At 45.7% G+C, this 19239-nt stretch overlaps 2 protein-coding genes across 2 annotated transcripts in view; both read left to right on the forward strand.

The window, feature by feature from the left end:
- The first annotated feature begins 677 nt into the window (after positions 1-677).
- On the forward strand, positions 678-2642 carry chrm3a (cholinergic receptor, muscarinic 3a). Its single transcript, XM_056291840.1, has one exon. It carries the CDS (start codon positions 678-680, stop codon positions 2640-2642), a length of 1965 nt encoding a protein of 654 aa, XP_056147815.1.
- A 3920-nt stretch (positions 2643-6562) lies between these two features.
- The window catches only part of fmn2a (formin 2a), a 74010-nt gene continuing 61333 nt past the window's right edge, over positions 6563-19239 (forward strand). The window contains 4 exon segments of the mRNA XM_056292303.1: positions 6563-7815; positions 7903-8792; positions 13603-13743; positions 17155-17162. Coding sequence (XP_056148278.1) covers positions 6563-7815; positions 7903-8792; positions 13603-13743; positions 17155-17162 — 2292 coding nt within the window.

Genomic DNA, 19239 nt, shown 5'->3' on the forward strand with positions numbered 1-19239 from the left:
AATTATATTGCTCAGACCTGCTGAGCTGAAATTACATAATGACCTCCCCTGTTAGCTGATCTGCCAGGAAAGGACAGCAGCCCTCAAGGCCTCATGTTGTTTACAAAATCAGTCTGTTTGTGTGAAGGTGTGAGATCACTATATAATCGTGATGAGGACAGGGTGGCCATTTAGGAGGATATTTAGCTTGTAAGTCGAAATGTCTTTCAAATATGCACAGTGTGGCAAACTGGTGTATCATTTTCCCTTGCTGAGAAAGTTAGGCACTGAAAGATTTGCTCATTAGCCTATTTGATTCAGATGTTAAGCTGTTGTTACTACTCATTTAACATAAGTGCAATTGCATGCATGTCATGCAATGCATTTCCCATGAGGTTATGGAGCCTATAAAGATAAGATGACAGATGAGATTGCAAATACAAGTTTAAGAAGAAAAACACCATTTTTGGTTCAATCACCAAACATATGCACTTTTTTTCAATAGCCTTTTCACGTTAGACATTTAACTACAGCAGGCATAATTAGTTACTAGCCTCACCTGCTGGACATCAAGTGACATAGCCATTTCAATAGCCAACGTAGCCTACTCACCCTATATATCTCTCTTTCTCTTATTCTCTCTTGGTCTCTTTATTTCTCTCTATCTCTCTCACTCCAGAATATGCCAAGACTTAAAAATGAGCTCCAACAGCACAGACCTTGGTCTCTTCCTGACTGCTGTTACATCTCCACCAGGCATGGCCGCCTTCCCTCAATCCAACGCTCTCCACCAAGGAGAAGCGGGAGGAAGCCCCTGGCCGGGGGGATACCATGCCAACCTGGATGAAAATTCTTCCTTCCACGGCGGACTGTTCAACCTCACATCAGAACCTCCTAATGGCACACGAACCCTGAGCGGGGCATACGAGCCTTTGGGTGGCCACCCCGTGTGGCAAGTTGTCCTCATAGTCTTGCTGACAGGTCTCCTTTCTCTGATCACCATCATTGGCAACATACTGGTGGTGGTATCCTTCAAAGTCAATCGCCAACTGAAAACGGTCAACAATTACTTTCTACTGAGCCTTGCTGTGGCTGACCTGATCATAGGGGTCATCTCTATGAACCTCTATACAGCTTACCTTGTCATGGGCCAGTGGGCTATGGGCAACTGGGCCTGTGACCTGTGGCTGGCTATAGACTATGTGGCAAGCAATGCATCAGTCATGAATCTGCTGGTCATTAGCTTTGACCGCTACTTCTCCGTCACCAGACCCCTGACCTACAGAGCTAAACGGACAACAAAGCGGGCCGGATTGATGATTGGCCTGGCCTGGTTTGTTTCTCTGGTTCTCTGGGCCCCTGCCATCCTGCTGTGGCAGTACTTTGTTGGTGAGAGGACCATACCATCTGATCAATGCTATATCCAGTTCCTTTCAGAACCCACTATAACTTTTTGTACAGCCATGGCTGCCTTCTATCTGCCAGTAACTATCATGAGCGTCCTCTATTGGCGTATTTACAAAGAAACCCAGAACCGCTCAAGGGAACTGGCTGGATTGCAGGGCTCAGGATGTCAGGGTGGAATGGGAGGAGGGGGTGGGAGTGGGGGTGGCGAGAGGTCCCGCTTTGTCCACCATCAGACAGGGAGCTCTCGTAGCTGCAGCAGCTATGAGCTGACCAGGTCATCCCAGAAGAAAAGCTCCTGTCGCGAACTGGTAGGCCGCTTCCACTGTTGGCCTGGGGTTCGGTCCTGGAGGCCCGGTAGCACCCGACCAGGAGAGGGTGACCCAGACCAGAGCAGCAGTGACAGCTGGAACAACAATGATGCCGGGGCCTCAGCAGACCATTCTGGTTCATCTGAAGATGAGGATTGTAGCGCCAGAGAGATGATTCCCCAGAGCCACACTATCTTCTCCATTGTCCTCAACCTACCAGGTATCAAGGCTGCGGTCAACTCCCAGCTCACATCATGTGAGGACCTGGACATAGCCTCTGAAGAGGATCCCCTGAGGGGGGAGGAGAATAGCCGAGATAGCCTTTCAACAGCCACCACTAACACTACAGTTGCCACCACCCCAGATGGGGGGGCCAGCAATGCAGACAACAGCTACCACCAACGCTTCTCTACACGCAAAGTCCAGTCTATGCCTACCATTCAGCCTGCCACCACAATGGGCTCCTTCTCTGATTCCCTTGCAACCACCACTACCAACACTACTACTACCAGCAGTGCAGCCACGAAATCCCCATCTGTCCCCATCTCCTTCAAAGAGGCCGCCCTGGCCAAACGTTTTGCTTCCCGAGCACGGACTCAGATCACCAAGCGGAAGCGCATGTCCCTGGTGAAGGAAAAGAAAGCGGCTCAGACACTCAGTGCCATCCTTTTCGCCTTCATCATCACCTGGACACCCTATAACATCATGGTGCTGGTCAACGCCTTCTGCAACGGATGCATACCAGACACCCTGTGGGCACTGGGCTACTGGCTTTGCTATGTCAACAGCACAGTCAACCCCATGTGCTACGCTCTGTGCAACAAGACCTTCCGCACAACTTTCAAGATGATCCTGCTCTGCCGCTGGGACAACAAGAGGAGGAAGCAGCAGTTCCAGCAGAGGCAATCGGTGGTTTTCCACAGGAGGATCCCCAGGGATTCCACGTAAAGTGATATGACCTTTGAAGGGTTGATAGGAAATGTCTGATGGGCTTTGGGATAGGAAAAGGAAAAGAGGCATCCAGCAGTGGCTTTCCTGAAGTTTCACTGCTTGGAGTTCCTCAGCATGTTTTCCTCCTGGGATGCCCACCGCCACTGCACGTAGTGCAAACAACTGGTGCTCCTGAGGTTTTCCTTTGTGCGTGTGCCCGTGTGTGCATGCACAGCTGTGTATATTCTTGTTGTGTCTTTTAAGGTGAACTCCACAGATGAAAGCCTTTCTTCTGTCATTAAGGAGCTCTTACCATTTCACACAAGTGCAGCTGTGAGAACTGAATGGGTGAAAAATAATAGAAAAGGGCTTTAAAATGCATTGCAAGAGAATTATTGAAGTGCAATTGAGACCTAGGGAAATAAAACATTTGTTTTTGGGAGTGTGGATTCACATTTATTACTGTTTTTCTCTCTGTAGGTAGCTAGATCTGTAAAGTGCAGAGTGGTTTTGGGTTATAACAAAATCTGTAATATGTCACTGAGAACCAACACCGACTTGTATCCACAGGCTACTTACTACATTGTACGGAATTGACTTTTTGTTGTGACTGGCTGATGATTTTAACAAAACTCTTCTGTTCATTGCCTTTCTACTTCAATATGGCTTTCCTGTGTCAAATGAAATATTGTGTCAACAGAGATTTGTTAATTTTGTGTAATCGATATATGGGTCCTAGTTATTCTTGCAAATTTTGAGCCAGTCTGAAAATGATTGTTCTGATGAATTGAGTTGTGAATATTCTGTGTGGCACTGCAGTCAGTGGCACTGCTGTCGTGTACAATGTGATCTTTGTGGTTTACATGGTGGAAACAATAATTAGTGCATCAAGTAGCTCGGTTGTGTTTTCATGTACTTGACGTTTTTATGTAATGAGTAATAATTATACGATGATGATGATATACTGTTTGTGTACATTTGGATATTTCTAACTTGATACAAAACGGTTGAGTGTGCACACAAAAATGTCCATTTATAGAGACGTGTGTTTTGATTACACACTACCTTTTAAATTTATTTGGAAAGACGTCTATAAAAAAAACTTTTTTTCTTTGACAGAACAATGGCGGCCTCTAGTGGTTAATAACAGCCCTACTCTGCATTTGCCTTCAGATGATATTGTCAATGAAGTGCCCAACCAACCCAGCCAATTTCAACCGCTGACAAAATAAAACTTTTTTTTTTAATTGCACCCAATTGTGCAGCAGTTATTCAAATCCAAACCCAATGCAAGTCTTTAATTTAACCCAAGCCTGATAACTTTAATTTAGATTATGAAGATGCATGGATGTAGTAGGTATGCAAGAAAAGAATGACCATGATAATAAGTGGCTGGTCAAAACTTTGAATTGTTTAGCTCCTGTCATAGATTTCCAAACCTTCATTTGGGGCCTGCCTAGTTCCGTCTTTTATTATTAACATTTACTGGCAACACAATCGGTTGATTAGGAAACAAGAAGGATTGTTCAACTTATTTATCACAGCAAGGTCATCAGTAAGTGAGCTGACAATACATAGACCCTACCCACAAATGTCAAAGTTACAAAATGAGGGGAAATTAATTTCTGTTTTTTTCATGATACCAAGAAATCATTCATAGTAATGAACTGTTTTTAACAGAATCAATTATTTTTTTATTTTATTTTTTTGCACCACACAGTTTTTCAATCATATATGTTTTAACCGAAGGAAGACCAAAACTGCACTGTGGGATAGCATACTGAGGAAGTGACAATGAAGGATTCAGTTTGATATCATGTAGAACCGCAGCCATTTCCAAGCCTTTATGCAAGAAAGATAATCTGCATTGAAAATCAAAAGAAATATCCGGTGCCTGTGCACCAGTGGATACTTGTGCTGCTTTCAACACAATGTGCTACAGTGTTATAGTACATTAATGAAAATATGAGGTTTTCAGTTTTAATATTGGGAATGTAAACTACCTAAAGTGATGCACACTTTGAAAATTCCTTCTTTTTTTGTTACATTTCAAGTATGCCAATCATAGTCATATTTTGAATCAATAAACCAATAAAGTCACTTTTTATTGATGAAAAACGTCTGTTTTCTCCATCATATCAAGTTACAGCTGTTCTAAAGGCCAGCTGGAAAGAGACGGCATTGGCATCTTCCTCGGTGGTGTGCAGCTTCTGCAGAGGTCAACCGCAAACTGTTGGACGTAGTCGACTTTTGTATTATTTCTGCATATCTCTCCTCCTTATGTCACAGCACACTACCTTATTTTACCTGGATGCAGCAATGCAAAGCATTTGAGCCCAACTTAAAACTGTCTGACACCATTTGGTGCCTTATAGTCAGTGACACTGATTATTGCTTTATTATTTCGATCAGAGGCTAAACATGTAGTTTTGTGGCTTTCACAGTATAATGCACAAACTTAATCTTGAGGCTTGTAAGTCCTCAGCAATGTAATTAAATTAGACGTTGGGCTGAAAGGAGCCTCAGACAGTCTCAATGGGTGAAGGCCTGGGAGACAGAACATGTGATGGGGAACAACCCAGTTTCATGTGACCCATGGTGGAGGAGCACTGCACAACAGATGACAACCACTCATTTATTCTGTTCAGCCTGCACTGCAGAGGACCCACTAAGAAGACTCTGCCACCCAAGCAAGTAGACTTTACTAATCTTCGGTCTCATAACTATAACTCATTGGCATCAGTGTCGACTATGATATATTGTTGATTTCTTCCTGTTTCACTCATACTTTTTTTATGCTCTATAGTATCTCATAGTACTTTGGGTAGCGCCACTAAATGACTGTTTGTTTGGCCATGAAATACCACATGACGCAGTAAACAACATAAATATGCATAACTAAATATGTATGTACCATGGAAGATGATTTCTTGTTCCAGTTTAACGTAATTTGCGTACAGCTATTTACAGCGTTTGCTTCTGTCGTTTACAGTATCTAGAATCCTAGTTTGTACATCATACATTCAACTTAATTCACTATTTGCTGGCCATTGTTAGTTTTGAGCTGCTCTCATCCTTTGACTCAGATCCTGTTATTCTGTCGAAGCTATTTTGCAGTCTTTGTTACTACAGAGCTGTGCATTTACTGAGCCACACCCGTCAGCATCAGTCAGTTGTCCTTCATGCCTTGATGTAAACAAACACGATGTGTAAACATGTACACACACACACACACACACACACACACACACACACACACACACACACACACACACACACACACACACACACACAGGCAAATGTATAGGATCTTTCATTATTTCAAGACACCTGATTTCTTCAGTTGGTGGGAGTAAATAAATCCAAGCTCTACTTTTTTGAGCCTAGTATCCAGGAAACACACTGACATGCTTACTGACAGACATTCAGAACATACTAGCAAGGGTAGTACCGTTACACATGAAACGTATTACATGTCTGTACTGTATCAGTTACACTAAAACCAGTTTAACTGGGGTTTTCCTGCTGCTAACAGCTATGGGAGTGAACACAATTCTGTTTTTAAGGTCAACACAGACACCCAAACCCGGTAAATGAAAACATTTGCCAATAAACTATTTTAACAAGGTTTAACAGCCAACACAGTCATCTTTGGGTCTTGGTACATGGGAGACTTCTTAGTGAGTGGCAACCACTTAACAATAAAAATAAAAACCTGACTTCATATACCAGTAATTTGATCGCATATAATGCCCACCACTTTACAATGCTCCTGACTTTAGTGAGCAGAGAACGTCTGTCATCTCCCTTTATCAAGCAAAGCTTGAGACTAAAGCCCAAACTCTTTTTCTCCTCTCTACCTTTTTTTTCCTTTTCCTTCAGCAAGCCCAGATTGGCCTCCCGCAGGGCAAGAAACCCGGCACAGCGGGGCAGTCAGTATGCAGACTATTAAGACGGTGGAGACCCAGGTACCCTTTCTAAGGGAGAGCTTCTTCACCACCACTTTCAAAGACAGGAGGAAGAGTAGTGTGACCAACCTCCTTCGTAGGCAGCAGCAATCACTCCTCCAACAACAACAACAACATCAGCAACAACAACAATACATTTTACAGGAAGGAGAAAAGCAACTGCATTCTCAACTTTCTCCCTGTAGGGGGGAGGGGCTGCCCACGCCATCGCATCCTCGTCTGGCTCGCTCGACCAGCAGCCCATTGTGTGAGACATCGGAGCACGTGGCGACAGATGGGGGGAGGGGGGAGGGGCAGCAGCAAGACAGGGAGGGGAAACACAGAGTGAGAGAGACTGAGCAGGGGAAGGAGGGTGAGCGAATGGTGAGTGGTAGTGAGCCCATAGCTGCCGGTGCCAGCCCCCTCCCATCAGCAGCATCAGCAGCATCAGCAAAGGCAGCATCATCCTCACAGCCGTCTCTGACACCAGTGAGTAGGCAGCAGGGATTAGTAGGCAGCTCCAACCAGGGCCTGACCGGCAGAGCAGCAGTCGACGTCCAGGGGGAAGAGCAGCACACCCATCCTCAACCCCAGCAGCATGGCCTGATCGCCAAGGGGGTCCGCCTGCTGAGGAACATGGGGAACCAGGAAACTAAGCAGAAGAAAGGGGGAGGTGGAGGCGGAGGAGGGGGACTGGATGTTTCCTATGATGGGTCCACCAACAGGGAAGCTGACAAGAAATCCAACAGGAGCAAGAGTAAAGCAAGCAAAGGGGTAGAGGACAACGGCTCGAAGAAGAAACCAAAATCTGAGTCAAAGAGTTCGGTATTTTCAAGCATGAGAATCAGGAAGAGTCTGTCGAAGGCAAAAGGATTGTCCAATGAGGACATCTTGGAAGGTGGAAGACCAGCCTCAACTGATGTGTTAAGGCTCGGCACCAATATGGAGGCAAGCCTGTCAGCCTCAGAGATAGGTATGATGTCAGACAGTGAGGAGGGCCAAGGTCATGTGAGCAGAGATGGCTATCAGTCCATGATGGACAAAGATGGCAGGAAGACAAGCTCGGGGTCAGACGCTGACATCTACAGTTTCCACTCAGCGGTGGCTGAAGATGAGGACCTGCTGTCTGATATCCAGCAGGCCATCCAAGAGCAACATGGTGCTGGCAATGGTGTCCTAGAGAGGGTCAGTGCTTCGCTGAGCAGAGAATCAACCTCTGAATTGATTAAACATGAGGCTCCTGAGCATACCATTCCAAAGCAGGTAATATCTAACCAGCGAGAGGCGGCCTCCTCCCGCGGTGGACATGGCACCTTAGCTAAAGATCAGAGCATAAATAAATTAGGAACAGAAAGACATGCCAAATCCTTATCGAGGAATTCATCTGAACAAGGCTCTTCAAGTGAGAGTGGTCCATCATCATCAGCTCCAGATACAGAGAGAAGCAGCGGCAGCCACCTTCCAAAAACCAACAGCACCTACAGCTTCCCTGACACTACCCCAACCACCACCTCCTATGAGAGTGCCGAGGAGCCACAGGATGAGCTGGAGAGTCCAGTTTCACCCTCCCGGCTGAGTCCTGCTAATGGGACTACAAAGAGTAAAGTCCTGTGCATACCATTTATCAGTTTAGACCCTGCAGAAACAGGGCCAGTGGGGTCACACAATTATGTGAGCAGTACGGATCTGTCCACACAGAGGGAGGAAGAGGAGCAAGGTGGGACACTGAAGAGGAGAATGAGTACCCTGTCCTTTAGCCAGTTGATGTCAGAGACTTCCAAGCCATCTTCCCCGAGAAGAACATCCTCCACCGTTTCCTCCACTGTCAAAGTCTACCCTCCTATCCATCCCTCATATGTTAAGACCACCACCAGGCAGCTCACCTCACCAGTTGGCTCCCCTTTAACAAGCCCACAGGTCCCCAGGAAAATCAAAGGAGTAGCTGATTCAGAATTTAGCAGAGGGTCCCGTGAATCCCAGCAATCGAGGAATTGCAGGCAGAGATCCTGCTCCATTGCTGGGCCTCTCAGCCTCTCTGCTGACTGGACCAAAGACCTGGACGACCTGAGATTCAGACAGGATGCTGGGGGCAGGTTGAAAGAGCAGGGGGCATCAGAGAAAGGGTACAAAGGTGGGTCTTACTGGACACTGGGATCCAGGAGATCACACTCTGGCCGCCAGACCGCCAGTGCCACACTACCTAATCTGGATGTCTTTTCTGGTGAGTAGCATATACAACCGGTTACAGCTCAGAGAAAAGAAACTAATATTTTGATCATGCCATTGTGTTGCTACATTAAGCATCCAAGATGAATTCTTTGATTGTCTCAACTTTCTTGGCTGTCAATAAACTTAAAACTGAACTTTTCACCCAGCTATTACAAGTGCAAGTTGTATACTGTGAAGCACAGCATACAATACAACACTGGCTTCAGTTTACTCTTGCTTCAGTTATATTGACATCAGGCTGGAAAGAAGATGATTTGTTGCTAGATGTTGCAATCTGATTTGATCATTTAAAATGTTCATGCTTGGAGCCATTAGATGATTAGAACAGTACACATTTCTTTAATTGAAGTGTGGTTTAGATTTTCTTTTTGACCTTGAATTTAATTTATGTTATGGGCCATAGCAGGGTAAGAGCATTAGGGCCATATACTAAAAATAAATAAATAAACAAACAAACAAATCATTCCTGGCCTAGAATAATATTTGATATGATTCTGTTAAAAAATATTTTGGTTAGGTAGTCCATCATTTAATTTGTCGTAGGCTGGTTGTAATCATAACTGTTTGGTTTCTAGGCCCAACCCGACTGGAGATTAGATTATTATGCAATGACATTTCAGAATAACAATATCAGTTTCTTCTTTCCATCATGTTTAAACTAATGGTCTATAAGTTATCCACTGTCATTCAACCAACAATACTATTTGTGAGCTGACAATAACAGTACAATAGCAAATGAATGATAGATGGAGCAACAGAGGTCTTTATTCAGAGGTGTCTTCCAAACAAATCCCTCTTTGTGATGAGACAGTGTCCTCTTTTCTGTTGTGCTAAGCATCGGGAGCTCAGCCACTCTCCGCTGTCTGAGGCTGTGCTCATGAATCAGTGTGCATTGTGACAGTATTACCACTTACCCTGGGCAATGCCATCCGCCGCTTCACTGGCTCAGACACAAATAGACACGTGCACTCAGACAGACCGAAAAGAATGATGGAGCTAGAAACGCATAAGTATGTGCAGGCATGCGTTGTAACCCTGCCTGCATGTGCACGGCCACAAACACACACACACATGCACATATTCTCTTATATGCATGCATGTATTTGTGAGCGAATGCGAACACATAGTGCACACAAACACTGTCTTGTAAACAAACATACATACAGTACACGCTCATGGATGTCAAAACCAAGTGACAGTTTATCTGCGTGACGAAAATGAATGGTGTAATAAGGTCTAGTCACACTTTGTCAGGTGGATTACCCATAGTCAAGGAGAGGAGGTGCTCTGAATTTCCTTTCCTTTCTCTGATTCTACCTATCTGCTTCTTACTGTTTTACTGAGGACCAGCCACTGTGTCACGACTTTGCCCTTTCTCAAGCCAAAAAGACTCTGGTTGTTTCAATGCTTACTCACTTAATTTTTCAGCAATGCATGTGACATATCACCCAGTAGCTGAGATCACATCAGGCTATTAGGAGCAAATGGAGAGACAAGGAAAAAAAATAGCAGAACAGATTTAACTGTGACACATCCAAGAACTGATTCCCAGACAGAGATTTATGGACCAAATCCTGGATTAAGATGCTTTTTTTTTTAAGGAAATCCAGAACTGAATATATTTGACTCTACTACAGTTAGACAAGCATGCCTTTGTCTAAATTGGTATATATATAGTATTTCTGGAGTATTTTTTTTGTTGGTTTTTTTATTCCAGTTCTGGGGAGTTACTGTACTAGAGCTGAGGATGACAATCATTCCACACCTTTGTTACTTGACACCTGTTCTTGCCAGTCACACCTCACTCCAAAGTGCTGATATCATCATCCACAGGGTTGTTAAGGACAGGGCCATGTTAACTGATCCTGCAAAATCTCCTCTGAATCAGGTTTTTCGAGATGCAAGCTCATCCTAAAACACCACAGACTGACCTGGTAAAGTGAAAGTTTTGCCCTCTCAAGTTCTACTAGTTGCAGCCTCAGCTGCCGCAGAAAGTATTTTTCCCAAAGACCCTAACGATGACTTGTGCTTCTGCAGCTACTGAAAATCAGGGCTCTCTATAATCAGGGACAAATGCCTGTTCTAGGATTTAGAGATTATCACCATGATTTCTATAGTAATCCTTCATAGCGCCAATGTGCATTCAATTTCAAGCTGGCTCCATTAAAAGACCCTTCTTCATTTATCATACTGCCAAATACAATAACAGTCAACCACAATGTATTTTTATAATGTTAATGTTCTACTATGATACTGACCAGACTTTAATCATATTACTGTCAGCATGTTTGGAATTTATTTTATATTGAGTCATCTCCCAAGCATAGCTATTTAATGGCTTGTATTGTGTTGTTACTTAAATCCTTAACTCCTCAATGACACATCTCTATGTCATAACTAAAAGGTAAGGGGCATCCGGGTGGCGCAGTGGTCTATTCTGTTGCCAACCAACACAGGGATCGCCGGTTCGAATCCCAGTGTTACCTCCGGCATGGTCGGGCATCCCTAAAGACACAGTTGGCCGTTTCTGTGAGTGGGAAGCCAGATGTGGGTATGTGTCCTGGTCGCTGCACTAGCACCTCTTCTGGTCGGTCAGGGCTCCTGTTCGGGGGACAGGGGAACTGGCGGGAATAGCTTGATCCTCCCACACGCTACGTCCCCCTGGTGAACATGGCCGGGTTAACCCACCAGGGAGGCCCCGGGGCACGCACGTCCATTGCCCCCCCTCCCCGCCCCATCAGATAGGCTACGCAAACAATACTAAACATTGTTAAATGTAAAACTAATGCAAATACCCAAAATGGTAGTTGACGCTATGCCAATCTGCATGGGATTCGGATGGTGACTACAAAGTACAACACCATTTTGAATCTCAAAACAAACAGAGATGAGAAAGCAGCTCACAGCATCAATAGAGACTTTGTAGCTTGGGGCCCTGCATCAGTAGAAGCTGTAGCTTGGGGCCCCGTATCAATAGAGACTTTGTAGCTTGGGGCCCTGCATCAGGGTATGATTGGGGATCCTTACTATACGCGAACATAATACCCCTGACCTTTTGGGGCCCCCTGTGGTCCGGGGCCCCGGGGCACTCAACCCGGCATGCCCAGTCCGTAATCCAGCCTTGCTGGTGAAACTCCTCACTGTCAGGTGAAAAGAAGCAACTGGCGACTCCACATGTATCAGAGGAGGCATGTGGTAATCTGCAGCTCCGGATCAGCTGAGGGGGTGGAGCAGCGACCGAGACCTAAGAGTAGGGTAATTGGCCGGATACAATTGGGGAGAAAAATGGGAAAAAAATCCAAAAAACAAAAACAAAAAAATTGAAAGGCATACCACTGAATTTCCAGTGTGTCGAACTGGTCTTCCTGATAACAGTAAACGTCTGTGAGTATTCTCTTTAGCATCTAAAATAGTGCTAGCATATTGCAATTAGCACATAACATGCCATCTCTCCACTCAGTCATGTGAATGTTTTCAAGGGCGCTTGCACTTGCAGGTGTTTAATTAGCACATCTGAATCACAGAGGATTATCTCTGAGGTTTTTAATGTCTTTTAAACCCTTGGCTGCACTATGGGAACTCGAAGCGATACTGTCAGCCTGAACACACTGAGACTTGCCAGAAAGATAATCATTAAACTAATAGACAGTTTTTTTCCCCCCTGACACCCCTGTTTTCATCTCTCATCAACAATTTGATCAAATTAACTTCCGGAGTTTCTGATGATTGGCACACTGGCTCACATGACCGTGTCAGTGAGGAATAATATCTTGAGATCAGTATTGAAATGCAGAAAGATCTTTGTCTAAATTCTTTATGCAAAATTGTGTCTGTCTTTACCTGCAAGTGTCTATTTTGCCCAGAGCCTGAAGCTCAACAGTATTTATCTTGGCCAGTCTTCATCTCTTTTTGATGGATGTGGTTGTGAGACCAGCTATGTTATATGGTTTGGAGACAGTGGCACTGACAAAAAGACAGGATGCGGAGCGGGAGGTTGCAGAGTTGAAGATTTTCGATAGGAGTGATGAAGATGGACAGGATTAGGAACAAGTAGAGGGACAGCTCAGGTTGGACAGTTTGGAGACAAAGCAAGAGAGGCAAGATTGAGATGGCTTGGACATGTGTGGAGGAGAGATGCTGGGTATATTGGGAGAAGGATGCTGAAGATGGAGCTGCCAGGGGAGAGGAAAAGAGGAAGACCAAAGAGGAGGTTTATGGGTGTGGTGAGAGAGGACATGCAGGTGGCTGGTGTGACAGAGGAAGATGCAGAATACAGGAAGAAATGGAAACGGGTGATCCGCTGTGGCGACCCCTAACGGGAGCACCCAAAAGTAGTAGTATTTCTTTTTGCCATTGACAAAATCCAGTCAAGTGTATCTGTAAACCCCTAGTCTCAGAGAGCTTTACATTCATACAACGACAATCAGGTAGAAACAGTAAACAGCAATAGACGACACCTTCTATTATGAGACCCGTGACTCAGATGAGGACAATACTGCAGAAAAACCTTTACAGGTAACACCTGAGGAAAACCTCGGGAAGACCATTTAAAGGAGGGATCCCACTTGCAGGACAGACAGGTGCACAATAGGTGCCATTTAGACAAGACAAGACAACTCTCCCTGTTGCTGTTTGTCCTCATTATCGGCATTTAGCTTTTCTTTCCATCCCCATTTTCCCAAGCTATTACTCTCCCTTCGGTTAACATATCACATTTATAATTATACAATAACCTTGTCATCTTGTCTCCCACTATTTCTCTCGCTCTCTCTCTCTCGCTCTCTCCCCCTTCTACCTTGCAGGAAACACTCTGTTAGAGAGGTTGAGTGAGCAGGACAAAGAGGAGTATTCAGAAGAGGAGGCCAGGGAGCTATGCTGTCGTATGTTGGCCCTGGGTGTCCTACAACCCTTTGGAGACAACCTGAGAGAGTCACAAGGAATCAGTACTGTCACACCAGCTATGCCCACCTTCAATGTGAGACCCCTTCTCTTAACTGATATTGTGTATGCCTTGCACCACAATGATGGCGTGAGGTCATTTGGACTAGTTCAGGCTTTCATTGGACTTTTGCACAGACGTTTTTCTACATCAGTTTGTCAAATTGTTTATAAATATATAGCTCATTTTGAAAATTAAAATGTAATGCAATGTGCTTGTAAATGAGGATACGTTATAAAAACAGATGCAATGGGAGAGCATGCATTCTAACTGGGTTGGTGTAGGTGGACAAAGCTAGCAGCATGTGGCTAGTTAGCAAGAGCCCCGGGATGGCTCAGCTCAGCTCAGTCGACAGACAACGAGAAGGGGATTTCCACCCTGATACTTTATTCTGTAGTACATACATCGACCATACAATGCCAGGTCTTCACGACACTGTGTTCGCCGATCATACATGAACAGTAAAACATAAAAAATATAACCTGCACCAACTTGTTACGATGAGAGTCCGTTCCTGTGGACGTCGGTCGAAGCGGCACTAAGAACGGCTCTGCTTTTAGTGCGCCACAACAAAACAGAAGGAGGAGCCACCCTGTGTCGCTATTTGGCATTGCATTTATGTTTACCGGACTCTTACAGTATGCCTTCGTGTGTATGCCAGGGATGAAATATGCAGACAGCCTACGGGTTTTCATTCAGAGTTTAGGATATATTATGCAAGCTGGTCTTTAGCCTACTACAGGCTACCAACACAACACAACAAAACACAACACAACACAACACAACTTGTGCATTGTGTGCTAAATGTTGTCTTGGTAGCCTACTACAGGCTACCAAGACAACATTCAGCATTGCAAACAGGCATTAATTGGCATTCTCGTCCACAACTTTAAATAGAGTGCAACTCTGAACAGCAGCTACGCGCTGCACATTTCCCCGCTGTATTGCCTATAAGTCTACTTTACCAAACTTTATGGGGAAATTATGACGTAAATTTAACTTAGTGGAACACACTTTCTGTGCAAGAAATATTTCCGCTAGTATAATAGCATAATCAGGTGGCAAATATGAGGTTATTATTTGCTGTGAAATTCAGACTCCATCCATGAATGGGGCTCCAGTAATGGAGCAGGTTTACAGCAGAGGCGTGTTTCAGTAGGCGATCTATCTAGACCCGTAACAGCGTGGGCAGGCTGTTATGATGAGATTTTGGCGTCGAGGGTAAATTGATGTGATACAGACAAGCATAGCAGGAGCAACAACAGCTGGTGGTGGCAGTAGAATGTATTTGGTACTGAAATTGGTTGACGCCATGATACCACTTGTTTACGTGTGTGTGTGTGTGTGTGTGTGTGTGTGCCTATGAGTATGTGCATGTTCATGTGAGTGTATTTGCCCTCAACTTCCACAAGCATGATCTTCATAGGGCAGCCCCATGCAGCAAAACAATATGCTGTCACGTTTCTTTGTGTGATTTGTTCAATGTGATCAAAAGGTCTTTTGTGAGACTGTTTATTTTCCCTCTCCTGTCCCTCAGCACTGAAAGCAGATTTGTCAGTGAACAGACTATCATCTGTCTCTGAGAAACACACACACACACACACACACACACTAATAATAATAATAATAATTGTAATGTCCGTAGACGCCTTGTCTTACTGACATAAGAATAATTCAAGAATGAGCCGACTTCGTAGGTTCTTAACTGTGTAGCTTTTACTAGCGTTCATCCAACATACAACCTTCATAACATGCGCTTCCAACTTCCTGTCTACGTCACACGCACTGCACGTACACCCGTGAGTAGGTCAAGTTAGACGCGTGACCTTTCATTCATTACATCTCCCCCTCTAAGATGATTTTCTAACCTGTATATCACCCCCCTTTTCACAAAAAAAAATAAAAAATCCCCCACAGTACACAAGTCCATACGCCTCACAAATCCAGCCGGATTGCTGGCTTGCTCACCCTGCCAGAGCGAGTAACAAACGGTGTGGAAGTTGGCATTTCTGCTGCTCGGGACTCATCCGTGTTTCCATTCTCCCCTGGAGTGACATGGTCAGGATCCCTGCTGACAAAGGTGAGTGTTTTGGGTGTGGCCAACAGGTGGCGCCTGTTCCTTCTGTAATGTTCACCTTGAGCTGTCTCCACTATGTAGGATCTGGGAGTGGAGCTCTGACTGTGAACAACTGCTGGCATTGTCCATGTTTTCTGTCCATCAGGTTTGGTGAGTACTGCGTCACCCGAGTTCAGTGGGCGCAGTGTCCGCACGCCGTTCCTGCGGTTGTAGTAGAAAGCCTGCCTCGATTTGGCTGCGGCGTCAGCGGTTTTGATCAGTTCCTCTTTAGGCCAGGCCGGTTTCAGGTTATGCTGCAATGTGGGTAAGGTGGTTCTGATTCTCCTACCCATGAGCAATTCCGCTGGACTGGCTCCAGTGGAAGAAGAGGGTGTAGCTCTGTATGTCAACAGGGCGAGGAGAGGGTCATCCTGCCTTAATATGCTTTTGGCTATCTGAACAGCCCTCTCTGCCTGTCCATTACTCTGGGGGTAGTGTGGGCTTGAAGTCACATGGATGAAATCATAATCCTCACTGAACCTCCTCATCTCTTCTGAAACTAGCTGTGGCCCATTATCGCTAACTACAATTTCAGGGATACCAAAACGTGCAAATGTAGCCTTCAGCCTAGCTACAACCTGACTGCTAGTAGTTGTTGGTAGATTTAGGATCTCCAAAAACCTGGAATAATAGTCAGACACTATCAAGTAGTTTTGCTTTTTGTACTCACACAGGTCTATGCCAACTTTCTGCCATGGTCTGGATGGGATCTCACTTGACATTAAAGGCTCTTTTCTCTGTGTGTTCTTGTGTTCTCTGCAGAATTGACATTGCTGTATCTTTGTTGTAATGTGCTCTGTCATTTTGGGCCACCACACTGACTGGCTAGCTCTCTCTCTGCACTTAACTATCCCCTGGTGCCCGTCGTGTATTCTGTCTAAGATCACCTCCCTCATCTCTGTGGGAATGACGATACGACTGCCTCTGATGACTAAACCATCTACCTCAGATAACTCCCCTCTCACCTGATAAAAGTCTCTGACTGTCTCCGGCACTTTATCGACATACTCAGGCCAGCCGTGTCTGATGAAGCCCAACACTGTCTGGAGCTGCAGATCCCCATCCGTGCTCTGTTTTATCTCCTGCATCCTTTGAGGTGTGGCAGGCACCTGGCACACGATGGCATCAATGTGCGCTGCAACATCATCATGAGAAGCACCATCTCCGTAGCGCTGCTCTGGGCCTCTGGAGAGTGCATCAGCCACAGCTAAAGTTTTGCCTGGTGCGTATTCAGCCACTGCATTGAAACGCATCAGCCTCATTAACAGTCTCTGGCACCTAATGGGCACATTATCCAAGTCTTTGCTGTTCATGAGGGGCACTAGTGGTTTATGATCGGTGACAAGTCTGAAATTGTCAAGCCCAAACAAGTACTTCTCGAACCTTTCACATGCCCAGACGCTGGCTAAGCACTCTTTCTCGATCTGTGCGTACCTTGTCTCTGCGTCACTCAGCCGTCGGGAGCAGTAGGCCACGGGCTTCCAGTGTTCCCCGTGCTGCTGGAGCAGAACGCCTCCCATCCCGTAGCTGCTGGCATCTGCTGACACCACCGTAGCCTTAGTGACGTCATAAAAGGTGAGTTCCGGGGCGGTGGCGAGTGCTGCTTTAAGGTCTTGGAATGCTGTGTTCTGTGCAGGTCCCCACAGCCACTCTGTCGTTGCTTTAAGCAGTCCATAAAGCGGCTGACCTACAGTGGACAGCTCTGGGACGTATTTTGCCAAATAGTTCACCATCCCGAGGAACCTCTTGAGTTCCATCACGTTCTGGGGCTGAGGAAAGTTCTCTATTCCGGCCACTTTGTCCGGGTCAGGTCTGATGCCTGCCTCGTTGATGATATGACCAAGGAAGTGGACTTGTTTCTGTTTGAACTTGCATTTCGCTTGGTTCAGTTTGAGACCTGCTGTTTCAATGACCCCCAGCGCCTCTGCTAGGCGCCGGTCATGGATTTCCTCAGTCTCTCCATGTATAAGGATGTCATCCATGTACACCTCTGTGCCCTCTAGCCCGGTCAGAGTTTCCTCCATCTTTCTCTGGAAAATCTCTGGAGCACTCATTATACCAAATGGAAGGCGGCAGAAAGCATACCTCCCAAATGGGGTGATGAAAGTGGTGAGCCCCCTGCTGTCTTCATGCAAGAGGATCTGGTAAAACCCACTTGCTGCATCCAACGTTGTGAGGAACTTTGACCCTGCGAGCCTTGGCATTATTTCCTCCATAGTGGGCAGCACGTATTTCTCACGTTTCACCGCTCGATTCAGCCTCCTGAGGTCAGCGCAGCAGCGAACCTCTTTCTTGTTCGGTTTCAGCACCGGCACCATAGCGGCGCACCATTCTGTGGGCTGAGTCACTTTTTCAATAATGCCCTCATTTTCCATGCGCTGCAGTTCTTTCTTAACCAGTGGTACAAGTGGCAGCGGTATCCGTCTGGCTGTATGCACCGCGTATGGCTGGGCACCCTCCACCAGAGCTATTTTCACTGGGTCTGTTTTCAGCAGTCCACTTGAACCGAAAACTCCACTGACCTCATTCATCCGCTTCACTAGACCCATCTCCACTGCCTCTGGACGACTCAGCAGACAGCTGCCTCTCCCCTTGATCACATACACTGGAAAGGAGTATTGTTTCTCCTTGTAGTTGGTTGTGGCTTGAAACTGTCCTATGCAGCTGATGTTTCCACCTGGGCTTATGAAGCATGTGTCAGGAGGTCCCAGTTTTATGTTTGGCTTCAGCTTTTTAAATGTCCCTTGGTTGATAACAGTAGCGTCAGCCCCCGTGTCAATTTTAAAGGTTATTGGTACATCACTTATTGTTAAACTAACAGTCCAATCTTCCTGACTGCTCTCTTTGCCAACTTCTCCCAGAAAGTACAGCTGTTTAACCTCTTCAGTGACTTCTCTCACCGCTTTAGAGTGACATACACGCTCCCAATGTCCCTTTTTATGACACTTGTTGCACTTACTGTTCGTTGCAGGACACTTCCGCTCATCGATGTGCTGCGTCTTGCCGCACCTCCCGCATTCATCTACTTTGTTGGTTGCAGGTCTGCTGCCACCATGACGCTGTCCGCCCTTTTTGTTTTGGCGTCCGTCCCGCCGTCGGACAACATTGACGTTAGCCAGCTGGGCCTCTGGTTGGTTAGCTTGGAGGCTGAGCTGCTTTGTTATTGCCTCCGCCTGGCGCACTTGTTCAATGACTTTCACCAGAGTAAGGTCCGCTGTGAGCTGGAACTGACGGGAGAGCACCTTATCTTTTATGCCCACTACCAGACGATCTCTGATATGGTCATCCCTCTTGTCCCCAAACTCCCAGTGTTCAGACAGCTCATACAATGTCCGGATGTACATCTCCACTGTCTCTCCTGGCTGCTGGCTACGTTGATAGAAG

Source organism: Lampris incognitus, chromosome 13, assembly GCF_029633865.1.
Source record: "Lampris incognitus isolate fLamInc1 chromosome 13, fLamInc1.hap2, whole genome shotgun sequence".
NCBI lineage: Eukaryota > Metazoa > Chordata > Actinopteri > Lampriformes > Lampridae > Lampris > Lampris incognitus.

Coding starts and splice junctions, on each gene's coding strand:
- chrm3a (XM_056291840.1), top strand. CDS start 678: ATGAGCTCCAACAGCACAGACCTTGGTCTCTTCCTGACTGCTGTTACA.